Source organism: Gavialis gangeticus, unplaced genomic scaffold (assembly GCF_001723915.1).
Source record: "Gavialis gangeticus isolate Ggan-Ray unplaced genomic scaffold, GavGan_comp1, whole genome shotgun sequence".
Taxonomy (NCBI): Eukaryota; Metazoa; Chordata; order Crocodylia; family Gavialidae; genus Gavialis; species Gavialis gangeticus.
The window spans coordinates 16,354,516-16,368,371 of NW_017729001.1; the positions used below are offsets into that span (position 1 = coordinate 16,354,516).

At 38.0% G+C, this 13,856-nt stretch overlaps 1 protein-coding gene across 1 annotated transcript in view; it reads left to right on the plus strand.

Moving 5' to 3' along the window:
* The window catches only part of YPEL1 (yippee like 1), a 32,465-nt gene extending 18,619 nt beyond the window's left edge, over positions 1-13,846 (plus strand). Inside the window, exons 3-5 of the mRNA XM_019506952.1 lie at positions 4,300-4,343; positions 8,524-8,632; positions 10,658-13,846. Coding sequence (XP_019362497.1) covers positions 4,300-4,343; positions 8,524-8,632; positions 10,658-10,747 — 243 coding nt within the window. The 3' untranslated portion in view covers positions 10,748-13,846. The remainder of the gene's footprint in view (positions 1-4,299; positions 4,344-8,523; positions 8,633-10,657) is intronic.
* Positions 13,847-13,856: the final 10 nt, after the last annotated feature.

Below are 13,856 nucleotides of genomic sequence, written 5' to 3' on the forward strand. Positions count from 1 at the left end.
GCCCTGCCTTGGCTGGGCAGCACCTGCCCCAGCCCCACTCCTTACCTCACCATGGGGTCCTCAATCAACCCCCCCAACTTACCAGCTGGATGCTGCTGTCCAAGGTGCCAGGTTTCATATCAGCAGTCCACTCAGTATTGGCCAATATGGCTTGTTAATAATCAGTCATTGGTATTGCTCAGAGAAATCTGTATCTCTGCATCCCTAGTATCTGCTCCCCCACAAGCTTTGATGAGAGCTAATCTGGAATATGAGTGGAACAGGTACAGAGATGGGCTACTAAGATGATCAGGGGAATGGAGAGCCAAAGAAGATGCTTGGAGCTGTGCATGTTTAGTCAGTTTAAACCAAGCCTGAGTGTTGATATGATTCCTTTCTCCAAATATATCGGGGGTGAACACTGGGGGGGGAGAAGAGCTATTAAAGCTAATGGACAATGTTGGCATAGGAACAAACGGTTATAGACTTCAGGTAAATTTTGGACTGCAAATTAGAAGGGTTTTTTATTTGCTAAAGAGGGAAATATCAGCATAATCTTCTGATTTAACTAGTTCTTAGGAATTAAGAAACAAAGACATCCCTCCTCCCCCGTAATAAGTTTCTTTTTTACCCTGACCTCAATGAAGGCTTGGGGTCAGTTTGTGGCAGGAATAATATGGCATAGTTGCCTGCAATTGCACGCAGCCTGGACTTAATGAGGCAGAAGATGCCTTTCAGTCCTCTGTGCATGTGGTATTTGTGCATTTCAAAGTATAAGGGCAGCTACATAAAAATAGAGAAAATAGTTCTGTACCTCGTAATAGTCCAACACCACACTGTTAAAATATCATGTTGTGCATTTTTCTTAGTTGCTTGTGGTGGTGGTTGGTGGAAGTAGACTTTGGCTTTGGTATTTTATTTGTGGAGACTTTTTGCACCAAAAAAAAAAAAAAGAGCAACTCACCTTCATGTTTCTCTTTGACTGGCATTCTGATTTACCAGTTGCTTTCTAATTGAGTGTATGGAGAAAATTTTTATTCATGGCTGATACTGGCAGAAATGCTTGGTTGCTTTTAGGCTTGGTATAAGAATATGCAGTACTGTCATCAGTTTCATCTCCTTTCTTGAAGTATGCAGAGGTGATTGTTGTAGTTGGTTGCAACAGAGCTATGGAAAAATGCCTCATTTATAGTAATCGCATGCAATTTTGGAGGACTTTTATGACTGATGCCTCATTTTATATTTGGAAGATATAAAAATGTCAGGAATCATTGTCACTGGCATAAAAAAATTCAGATTATAAAATTTAAGGAAAATTCACATAACACGCTCTTGTGGAAAAGATGCAGTATGCCCAGGAGGTCCTTAATGTATTTTTATGCATAACATTCTCAAATGTAGGCCTTTTAAAAATAAGTGTGTGTTGTGTATAATGTGTGTGTATGCATGTGTGTATCAACATGGAGTGCTTCTAGAAATATGCCTATATGTGTATCTATATATAATAATATGGTGCCATATTTCTGGAAGCACTCCATGTTGACCAAAGTGTTCTCTCAGAAGCAATTGGCTCCTCACTGGGCCTTTTGCCTCTAATTTCAATAAGAGCAGAATTTAAATCAATGTGATAACTTTTAAACTCCTTGTTGATATGAAGAAAAAAATGTGTTGCTTTTCCACATAGGTCTTTTCCTTTCCTTTCCTTAAAGGGAATTATGTAGGGAAAATTGATCAATTAATGTTAAAATATCCTTAAACTTTTGTAAAGAGGTTATTTGAGAAATTCTTTACAATATATGCTCTTGGTTTTGGGACACTTTTGAGAAATATGGAAGGTGTCTGATGTCATTCATTTAGTAACCACTTTTTAGGATTACTTGCATTGTACTGAGACAGGTGCCTTGTGTTGGGTTGCTGTGAAATATTTATTTAAAAAAATAAAAAATGGAAGTCCTACCTAATGATGCATTTTAAAAAAGCTGTTAAGTTGCATTGCTTTTATTGCATCCAGAGTTTATTTAGGATCTCATGCTTATTCACTAGTTAGTAATACAGTATAGCACCTCTTTTTCACTCAAATGCGCATGTAGTCTACTACTGCATACATCAAAGGGAGGTAATGAAGACTTAGCTATAAGATGCACTTTATTTAAAAAAAAAAAAAAAAATTGAAAAGGCTCTAAAATAAAACTGAAAAGTTGTGACAATCTGTAGAAATGCTATATATAGCTAATATACCAAAGGTTTAAGCGTTATTTTTGCAACCATAAGTTCCAGCCTTCTGTAACCATAATTTCATAAAGTAATTTAAAAAAAATGTCCTGTAAGATGAGTATGTTAAGGGGAACAGCTTGGTGAGTAGTCTGACAAATTTCACTAGTGCAGACAAAGCCCAAGTGGCAGAAGGTTGTGGGTTGGGTTTTTTTGGGTTGTTTGTTTGTGTATATGGTTCCTGTGTCAGCTCTGACGGCCTCTATCTAGGAATGGCTGGGGAGGCAAATGGGTCTAGAGGTTTCTCTAACATGCTTCGGCTTTTTTTTTTTAATTTACCATTGGTATCAGTGCGGCATTTCATTTTGAATCCAGTGTTGTGCGTGGCCCTAATTTAGCCCAGCTTTGGGATCCTAACTAAAATTGTGATTTGGTTCTCTTCATAGAACAGGTAGATAGCTTGACTAACTGGCAGCTTATGCATTACTTTTAATATTGGCAAGTGGGGGAAGGGGTAGAGAGGAAAATAGCAAGAAACTGAATTATGTTTTCAGAATATTAACTTTATAATGCATCTTTTATTGTCCGATGTAAGAAAAGTTTTTGTAATGGTATAAATTTTTTGCACAGCCTTCATAGAACTTTATCCAGTTGCTGTGACTTGGGTCCTTTAGCTTTCTTTTGGTTTGAGTAACTGCAGCACTCTCTTCTTGGTGCTTCTGAACACTTAAATACGTGGTTTTTCTCTTGTTTCTTCAAACACATGGAACATTTTGGCTCTGCTTCTGCCAAATTTTCCCCTACCCAAGTTCGTACATTTCAGCCTCTCTCTCCTCACTTCCCCCTCCCCCAGTCTTTCAGGTTATGAGTTTTGTGGTTTGTTTCTTTTTAAGACCCAGACCTAATATCTGTGTCCTCTTGGGTGATTTTTTTTTTCCCCCAATCTTTGAACTACAGTCTTGGGGGAGAAGTGGGAGAGAACAGATTTAATGTAGTCTGGGGCTACCCCACTTTGCCAGAGTGCTTCCATTTGAATGGACACCAGCAAGATGCAACAAACTTCTGTTGTCCTTGCTTGATCTAGGAAATGAGTGAAAACAGGTGATATAGGACTGACCACGTGTGGCTGATTCCACACATACTGAGGCATTTTATAAAACAGCTGTATTACAAACTCAACCAGAATTTCAGAAAACCAATTTTACAAAAAGTAATAGTCTTACACTTTTTTAAGACCCAATTACTTCAAGATTTTTTTTCCCTTCTCCCTGTCAACAGCAAATGGAAGTAGTCTAAAAAAACACTAACTTTTTGCAGTAGCATTCTTCACAAGTTTCTTCCATCCTGACCTGTTTTCCTTCAGCCAGTTTCAAACAATGGAAAATAGTGGAGTAGGATCTGAAAGAGACTCCTACAGCTCAAAGAGAAGCATTTTATTTTCAGTTGGACAGAAGTATACCAAATGCAGTGGTCATCTTCCATTCATTAATTTTTTTTTCTAATTTCAACTTTTTTGGCAACCTTATTCATTTAACTTGCCTATATTACAGGAATATTTCTGTTTTGTAACGAAATCACAGCATTACATACTCAACACAGAGCAAAAACACCTGGAGTTGTTTCTACATTGCAGTCTATCTGATTTGCAGTCGTGTCTCAACTGGCCTTATACATTCACACCCACCATGCTGTCATATGTTTCTGTCTCCATATCACAAGAAAATGGACTGCTATCTGATACTGCATCACTGAAGACACGTCTACAGAGTAGCTCCAGAAGTATGCAAGACCAGAGCAATGCATCTTGGGCAATCGCAAAGTAAGCTGTGAGGAACATGGATGAGACTGTTCCCTGTGTATGATACAAAAAAGCATGCTGTACCACTTGAGGAAATGCAGCCACGTGGTGTTTTGAGCACAAATCCAACTAAGAGGCAACCCTGTTACCAGTTGATTTACAGATGTGGCTAAAAGTTTGTGAAGATGGGACCTTATTGAAAAGTGACTTTTGTATAAACTTGCATTTCTAGTATTCCTTTCTTGACACTGTCATACTTGTATATGCTATGTCTCCTAAAATTGCTTTTCTTTTTCTTTTCTTCTATGCAGTCTTTTCAGGGAAGCCAGGGACGAGCCTACCTCTTCAATTCTGTGTAAGTATAGCTATAATCATACATGCAACTTCTGTGAATTATCTCTGTCTTTGGTATGTGCTGCAAATGGGCAAGGTACTCCACAATCGTAGCTGATGCAACTTACTCCAGGCTTTTGGCTTTTGTCTTATTAATAGGTTCTGTTGGTGAATATAAGTGGTTTTGGGATAACTATGGCTCTTATAAGGGAATATTATGACTGCATAGCTTGAGGTAGACTAAATTTCTTTTATAAAAATTTAAGCAGAAGGCAGGGCAGAGGCGCATCTTAAACAGACTAATTCAGATATGCATAAACGTTCGTAAACAGCAGCTTACTTCACAGCAGATGCCATGAAAGAAACTGCAGACAGCAGGCATTGTAATGCAGTGATTTAAGTACAAAAGATAAGGGAAAGGAGAAGGAACAATGCTGAAGGGGGGAAAGGTGGGTTGGAGAGAGAGGGGGGAAAAGAACCCAAGAACGTGTAAACCCATAGGAACATACAAATTATAAAAAGCTAATCTAGGTAATGGGATAAAAAATCATAGTCTCTGTTTAGACCATACTTAACACAGTCCAGTCTGTGGATGTTTTCTTATTCTGCAGCTTCTCATTCAAGATTTTTTAAAGTTTTTTTTTCTTTTTTGTTTAACAGTGGTTACTCCTAGGGTAGTGACGGAATAGCCAATGATGTTAGTGCTCTGCCGCATGCTTTTGTGCATTTCTGGACTTGATTTCAGAATGGTGTCTATTCGTTCTTTCGTGTAGGGATCACCCACCCCATCTGTCCATTATAAACAGTAGGGGGTATAGTAAACAGGTGATTGCTGATGTGATGTTGGTAGTGGTAAATGAACCCTAGATGTTAGAAGCAGTGTTGTTTGGCCCAGTGATGATGTGTTTTGTGTTGATGAGGAGGCATAACTGATATCTGGGCTTGTTGCAAGACCTGGTGCCTTGATGAAAATAGGAGCTAGGTAGTCTGTTGCTGAAGAAACAGTGAGGTGGGGCAGGGGATGTTGCTTGTAGGTCAGGACAGGCTTGTCCCCTAAGGCTGCCTTGAGATTTAATATAGGTAATCCTGTCATTTGTTGAAAGATTTTTGGTTTTACAAGGGTCAGTTGGAGTAATGACTCCTATTTTTCCACCCCCCCAGCTAAGTATTACTGAAAAATATTAAACTTGCACAGAAAATGTATACATCATTGCTAAACACACAGCTATTTTGACTGTCTCTTTCTCTGCCAATGGCCTTTTTCCACTGGTGAACAACGGCATGTATCTTGACACTGAAAAGTCCTTGCATTTGTTGCACAGCCACTGTCCCATAGCCTTGCTGCCATAATCCTAAAAATGTGGCCTTCAGTCAATCCTTCATCCTCTGGACTGTATAGAGGATAAGGCATCGCAGTCCGTCCAAATGCTGAGGTTGTCTGTTGTGCATAGGATGGTGTGTGAGCCAAGCATTGTCGTGCAGAAGCAGTACTTAAGTATTCAGCTTTTCATTTTCTTCAGTGTTTGGACGTTAGACCTCTGAATTTTACTCTTCTTGCCACTTTAGGCAAGCAGTCGAGAAGAACAGGCTTCTATGTCTGTGGCTTGCTTAGGAGATTTAAAAAAAAAAAAATTGGAGTCATTGTTTTCTGACTGATGCTTGTATTTTAGACTTCTAATTGTACGCATCTAATTCCAACTCAGTTTAGGCAAATGAAGCTACACTGGGTTATTCCAGGAAATGTTGTGAAACTGGAAAGGAAAGTAAATTACACTGTTAACAACAACACTATTCCAGAGGAAGAATCTTTAGCATGACCATTGCGTTCATATTTTCTCAGGTTAATTTTTAGTAAGTAGGAAGTTTTAATGCCCATGAACAAACTACAAGAAGTCATACTATAGGCAAGTATAATTATAGGCTAGCATAATTAAAATGAGATTAAAGGATCCAACTGTTGTTTTCTAAAATTCTGTTTACATGTAGTTATTGTTATATGAAGAATCAGTGCTCGTTTTGTAGTAAAAGTACTACAGCTTTAGGTAGCTGAACAAAGCAAAAATGGCAAGACTCTGTTCTTGTGTAACCATATCAATTAAATTGTGTTGGCAAGTTTTCCTAGGCTTATTATATAAATTTTTGTCCAGTCTAAACCTTGTTCTGGAACATAGTGGTTTAGTGCAATGGTTTTTAACCTCAATTGGACCCAAGCTACTTCCCCTTAGACTAAAGGAAAATGGAAGTTCTTAGCTTTGACTACTTTCTTGACTGGAAAAATACTAGAGCAGTTCTTCTCTTGCAAAGAACTCAATCTATAACAGATTAGAAACTTTTTTAGCACCATCGATCCAATTTGAAATCTCTGGGTTGATCTTGTGAAGCATGTGCATTGTGTGGCATCCTTAATACTACTTCATGGCACCCTAGTTGAGGAATCACTAGGTTAATATATGCTAAATAGTCCAAGTTTTTAATACTCACTGTGTGTGAGCATAGTAACATATGGTTGTTTTTGTCAGTCCAAAGTAATTGGTAATGTTGGCTAATTATCCATATTCAATAGTTAGCCATATTTTTAACTTAGGAGATTGACCCTACCAACTATGACAGAAGGGACCTAAGCAGATCATCAAGTCCAACCCCCTGCTGTGGACAGGAAAGGATGCTGGGGTCAAACAACCCCAGCTAGGTGATTTGTCTAGCCTCCTTTTGAAGGCCCCCCCAAGTGAGCACCACTTCCCTTGGAACTTGGTTCCAGCTCTTAGCCGCCCTGACTGTGAAGTAGCACCTCCTGATGTCTAGCCTGAATCTACTCTCAGTCAATTTATGATCATTGTTCCTTGTTACTTCCGGTAGTGCTCCGGGCAACAGGGACTCTCCCATTGCCTGCTGGTGCGCCTTGGCAAGTTTATAGGCAAGTCCATGTCATTCATGGATAAATAACACTGTCTTACTATTTTGTGCATGTTATGTTAAGACACAAAAAGAATGATTCTTGATATTTTTAAAGAAGAAATACTACCATACATTGCAATAATACAGCTAAATGCTTAAGGTGCAGCGTCCTACAGGTTTTTTCTATTTGTTTCTGCTGCTAACTTGGAGCATTGAACTTGGATAGTCTGCCAAGTGCCTACCACATGACTGTGGCCTGCATAAGAGTCTGCTATGCATTTAGAAAATGCTGTACAGTACACTAGAAACCCAGCCCTGAAAAGTCTATGAATTCTTACTCCCTGTCCCCATGAAGACAAAGAAAATTCAGCAAATAGCTATGCTGAATCACTGAGGTGCAACTTTTTGAGGAGCCTTTTTGCTCATGTGCTCAATCTGAGTGGAAAAGTAGCACTCTGAAGTAAAAGCTGCAGTTGAATGGTTAATCCTTAATTCAGTAATTTGCTGTGAATTAAGGACACTGTGGACACCTGCCTTTCCCCCCCATACTAATGATTTGGGTTTTGCTGTAGCTTTTTTTTTTACAGGGATGAATTAGTAGTAGCAAATTTTTATATATAGAAATTTACTGTGTGTGTGTGTGCACGCCCACTGGAAATGGTAAATTATGCTTTAATTGGCCAAATTTCTCCTAGACAAATTACCAGGACTTCTGCCAGGACTCAAATGTACTGATAAATAAGGTGATAGTGATAAAGTCATCTTGGTAAATAACCTGATTTTTAACCTATTGATGATCCAAGTTAAATGACCTAAAATTTTCTAAGATCTTTTCTACATTGGGAATTAGTTTTCTCTTCAGCTGTTGGCATTGGTGCTCTGGTCCAGAATACTTGGGTAGAAGAAAAAGGTAGCAATTTGTGCTAATGGAAACAATTCTCAATATAGAGAAGGCTTTAAATCAGAAGATGCCTGACATTTAATTTGTATAGTTAAATAACTTTTTATTTACCTTGCATTGTTGTTTCAGGGCATAGGTGAGAGCTTGTTCCATGCTACAAATGCCAGTGTGTTTCACCTATGAAATAAAAAACAAGATTCAGTTATCCCCTTCCTGTCTCTTCAACTTAGTGTGATATTAGAAATTAGCTGAGCAGTATTTGACTAGAAGTAGCATATCCTGGAGACTTTAAATAATTTAAGGAAAACTCAGGGTTAATCTCCAGGAAAATAGAACTTTTTTGTTGTTCCGTCAGCATTCACCTATGTTAACGATGAAGTGCCATTATCTATGTTCTTTGTTGCAGAGTGAATGTGGGCTGTGGTCCAGCAGAGGAGAGAGTACTTCTGACAGGTTTACATGCTGTAGCAGATATCTATTGTGAAAACTGTAAGACTACTCTTGGATGGAAATATGTAAGTATTTAGTATGTGTTTATTAATTTTTATCAAACATATTTAACAAATTATATTAGTGGTATTATTAATACAAATAATCTGCAAGGATATTACAGAATGATTGTTTAGAATACTATATAATATTAAAAATGCATTCCTTATTCAGCAACCTTTTATATTTTAAGGAAGGTAATAAAAATTAATCAATTTGGAGTTATCTTTAAGATTTTCAAGCAGTTATTTTATATTATTAGATTGAACGACTCTTAATTTATTACATTCACATCCATCCGAACAAATCTTCTGCATCTGTCACTAGGTGCATGTATAATAATTTTTAACAGAAGTAAAACTGCTGCTTGAATGTTGTGGCAGGATCAGGATATTTCCAAACTAAACTTTGTGGCTGACAAGTTATCCATGCTACTAATGTGCAATAGATCTGGCACTTTGAAGAAAAATTGGACTTTTTCAGTGGACCTCTTTCCACTTCCACTTGTAGCATACTTTCTGGTTCAGTGATGTTTCAGAATCTTCTGGAAAGCAGTTGGGGCCACATGTTCCCTCTTATGGCAATAAACATTCAGGGGTGAGAGAGTTAATATACTGTAGCTTCTACCACTTCATTTTCTTTCTTTCCACTATTAGCTGTGGAAATAGGAACTTTGTCCTTAGTCTTGTGTATTACCACTCCCCCCACAGTCATAGAATCATAGAAAATTAGGGTTGGAAAGGACCTCAGGAGATCATTTAGTCCAGCCCCCTGCTCCAAGCAGGACCATCCCCAGCTACCATATTTTACTACGTACAAGGTGACGTGGTATACAAGTCGACCCCATAAACTTCCCTTGCTGCATCTTGACCATCACTCCTCATTGTGTCATTTATCACAACTGAGAACAGCCCAGCTCCATCTTCTTTGGAACCACCCTTCAGGTAGTTAAAAGTTGCTATCAAATCCTCCTTCCCACCGCCCCAGCTGGCTCTAGCTCATGGGGCTTTCCTCTGTGCTGCATGAACGTGGGAGCCTGCCAGCAATAGATGCAGCCTGGGGGGGGGGCTGTTCTTCTTGCTGCAATGTGCAGTGTTGGTCCTGCTGAGAACAAGTGCCCTGAGCACCCCCACCTACTGCTGCTGCTTCCTGCTGGGGCTGCATGCCAGGCCTGTGCTCCCACCCAGCTGCAGCTCTGCCTCTGCCCTGCTCTTGCTGCTTCACTGGCCTCCCGCTGGCATCAGGCAGGAGGTAGGGAAGTCAAGCAGGTCCCAGGTGGCTGGAGCAGCAGCAGCTCTGCCCAGAAGCTGCGTGTTGGCCGGGCCCTTCCACCATGATGGTGGGAGTGAGGCACAATAGGGTATGTTGAGGGGGGCGGGGACAGGGATGTACCTGGGCACCTCACTCCCATCTTCATAGGTGGAAGGGGCTGGGCAGGGTACAACTCATTGGTTGGGGGCTGGGTGCTGGATCCAACCCACGGGCTGTATTTTGCCTGCACCTGTTGTAGGGTTATGATGTCTCTTGATGATGCATGACATGGTTTGAAGAACTAAATTTTTTAGTTTGAGATGGAGGATCTGATAAGTTTAAAAGTACAAAAAGGGCTGTTAGAAAAGAGTTTATCATCTCCTTTTAGCTTCATCTTGTCCTGTACCCCAAAGAACACATCTTAAATTGCATGGTTAGGTTGCATATTGGATTCACAGATTATCGAGGGGTGGTGGAATCTCCATTATTGCAAGTTTTTAAGTGTAGTTTTTAAGATGGACTCTTGGTTGGGAGAGGTAGATAGGAATGATGCTTTCTTGAACAAGGGCGTTTGGACTCTGTGTTGTCTTTAGGTCCTATCCAGCCCTATTTTTCTGCTATTCATGCATTTCCTGCCCCCAACAAGAAAGGGAACACATGCATAATCAAAAACTAGTGTAATGCTTTAATAGGTATTACATTTTTTTAAATGCATGTCATTTGATGAACAACCTTGTTAGAGCTTTAGCTCAGTATTTTTTTTTTTTTTTTAATATATGTATATATTTCTTTTTATCTAGGAACATGCTTTTGAAAGCAGTCAGAAGTACAAAGAAGGAAAATTTATAATTGAACTTGCCCACATGATCAAAGACAATGGTTGGGAGTGATTTCCCACGCCTCTCACACACTCTGGACAATATTCTGTGGAACATGCTTTATAAAGACTAAAGCAAAGTAAAGGAGGATTCTGGCTGAGGTGGCTCTGAAAATATCGCTGAACTTTGAAACCTCACAAATGAGTAGTGTAGTTTGTGGCTCTTTCAGGCCATGTTTGCCTTTTTCTCCTTGTGTAAGTTCCCTCTTTTTGTATATGTACTCTTGTGTGAGCAGTTGTTTTGGAACATTTTGGATGACCTTTTTCTAAACTCTCTGAATAGAGAAACCATTAGTTAATTGCAGATGGATTTTACTGGTTGGTATCTATCTTTTACCTACGCCTTTAATGCTACCTTCTGCTGTGCATGCTTCTTGCCTAAACACCTACACTCCAATCCTATGGAAGATCTGTATGAGCAGTCCTAAAGAATGTATAGGATGGGGGTGTCTTTTTATATGTAGCAACTTCTGACATCTTTTGGAAGTGAAGGGGATGCAGTATTGTAGTTTCATTAATTTCTTTTTAAAATTTGGGAGTACAAAAACCTGTGTACGTTTTGTAAGGAAACTGATTATAGGTACAGTGCCCACTTAGAAATCTTTCAGTTGCACTGACTGAATGTGTAAGATCTTAAATTTTGTTAGGAATACATTGATATGTTGTTATAATTAGTGCAAATAACTTGCAAGAACATTAAGGAATGGTACTGTAATTATAATCAAAATACATTCCTTATTCTGCAACCTTTTATCTTTAGGGAAGAAGAAAAAATAACAGCCTGCAAGATCAAAGGGCACAAAAATGTACATGTCTTTCACTTGCTACCAAATTTTTTTTTGCACTGTACCTTTAACAGTAACAGGGAGCTATGCATCATTGAAGTTGTATGGCTGGTTCCATGTAGCTGCATAGCCTAATGCACTGGACAAAGAGGTTGATATATTTAAAAAAAAAAACAAAACAAAAAAACCTTAAAATTATTCTACTGTCATTTACATTTGAACAAGAATAGATATTTTTGTGGGAAAAAGGCCATGGCCTATGAGAGAAAAATGGGGGTTAATGGGAGGGTAGGAAAGTAAAGAATGAAAGTTGATTTCACTTATTCATAAAATAGAATAGCAAGATAATCCTTTTTTTTTTTTTTTTTTAAGTATAAAGAAAGAAAAAGGGGGTTACTTGGTTTGCTGGATAAATCGCCCCCAAAGACATTTTTGTAATAAAGTTTTATATAAAAATGTGCTTTCTTTCTGTGCTTTTTTTTTTTTTCTGGTTCTTCCAGCTACTTCTCAACTGGAGTGACTTGGAGAGAAACTTCTATAGATGTGTATACACAATATTAATTATTGGGATATGTGTATACACTTTCAGTGTCTTTATAAAATACTTTGTTCTGAGAGAGGAACTTTTGAACTTGGGCTCCCTTAATTCTTGAGAATAAAGTGGTTGGGTAAATCTTTAACACTACATAAGCACTATGACATAATTAATAATATGAAAGCCTTGCAATACAAAGTAATTCCTTTCAGTAACATTTTAACTTGGCATCTATGAAGTCTAGTAATATGTGCCATTGCTGCTGCTGCTGTTACGTTCTGGAAAATCTCTCATAGGCTTTCAGAATTCTCCTGCACTTTACTGTTCTATGTCATTCATTTAAAAAGTATGCCAATGGGTAAGAGCAATACAGATCTTTAGAGAGAGCTTTTCATTTTCTTTTTTGGGAGGAGGGAAAATCCTCCCAGCTATAAAAATTTTTCTACGATGCAGGCTGGCTAAACCGCACATCAGAATTCTACAGAACTCAGTGTTTAACAAAACAAAAGTAATTAACTTTTGGCCTTTAGTCTAAAGAACTAAGTCCAATTTGGATTTTAAAGGTAATTGCACTGGTTTTCCATGTTGAAGAATATGATCAGACAAGAGATTCCTCTATGACTAAAACTCATTGATGAAAGATGGGTTTTTGCTCATCTTTTTGGCCCTTTCAACTTGGAATCTCTCTTCACTATTTTCTTCTATTACAGTGCCAGCAAGGAAAGCACTGGCACAGTCATAACAAGGAAATGGAGATGGTATTGGTATGAATGTCTAATTAATTGTAAAATTGATACCCATAAAGATGTCTATAGACAAATTTATCTCTCTTTCTCTTCTCCCCCAGCTATAGACTTGTAAAGCAGTACACTAAGTTGAAGAAAAGAAAAATAACTATTTTTCACTATAAAAGAGACCACACATTTAAGGTTAGCTGTTCTTTTAAAGAAAGAGAAAAATATCATTGCTACTTTACTTTAAATAGCAAAGCTGGATGTCTCTTGTTAGTGAGCTAATAGAAGACCAATTATTATTTAGGACCTCAACCTCTTTCTTCAGTGCATTATTTATATTTCACACTAGAAACTTTCACCAAAACCTTTATTAGTCTCAATGCCAAAGGTTGAAATTTCATGCAGTGCTTAACACCTAGAACTTTAAACTATTGGCATAAGGAGTTAATATAAATTATATGTGATGTTTAGGGCTTTTAAGAGAACCAAATAAAGCAATATGCTTGAGTCTTGTGTGGGAAGGGGGATAGAATCATAGAAAAGAGGACCTATAAGATCATCAAGTCCGGTCCCCAGCCATGGTGGAAAAGAGAAGCTATACCTAATACAGAATTACTTCTATGTAATATTTTTTCTGTTCAATCTGATACCTGGGAATAATAGAAATGTTTGTTACTGTTTGATATAAGAAACTGGTTTTTAAACAGTTCTGCCCTTGTAAGATATGAAGCATTTCAGTTAATGGTTTTGGTGAAAGTTGAATCCAGATATTAATGGCTGCTGGTTGATGTAAAGAGGTCAGTCTGGTCACTGAACCTTCCAGTAGCACATAAAAAATAAAAAACAGGAAAAACAAACATTTACTTGAAAAGAATTTTGAAAAGCATTTTCCCTCTCACCAGTTCTTTGTAATATATTAAGATTATATTTAAAGATTTTATGTGTTCGTTCTGGGCAAGTTTACTTCCCCTCCAACTTGAGCACTTTTGTTACTTGTACTGGTTATTTTTATTGTTGGTCTTAACACTTATTTTGTATTATTTTTTTTTTTTTTTTTTTTTTTTTTTA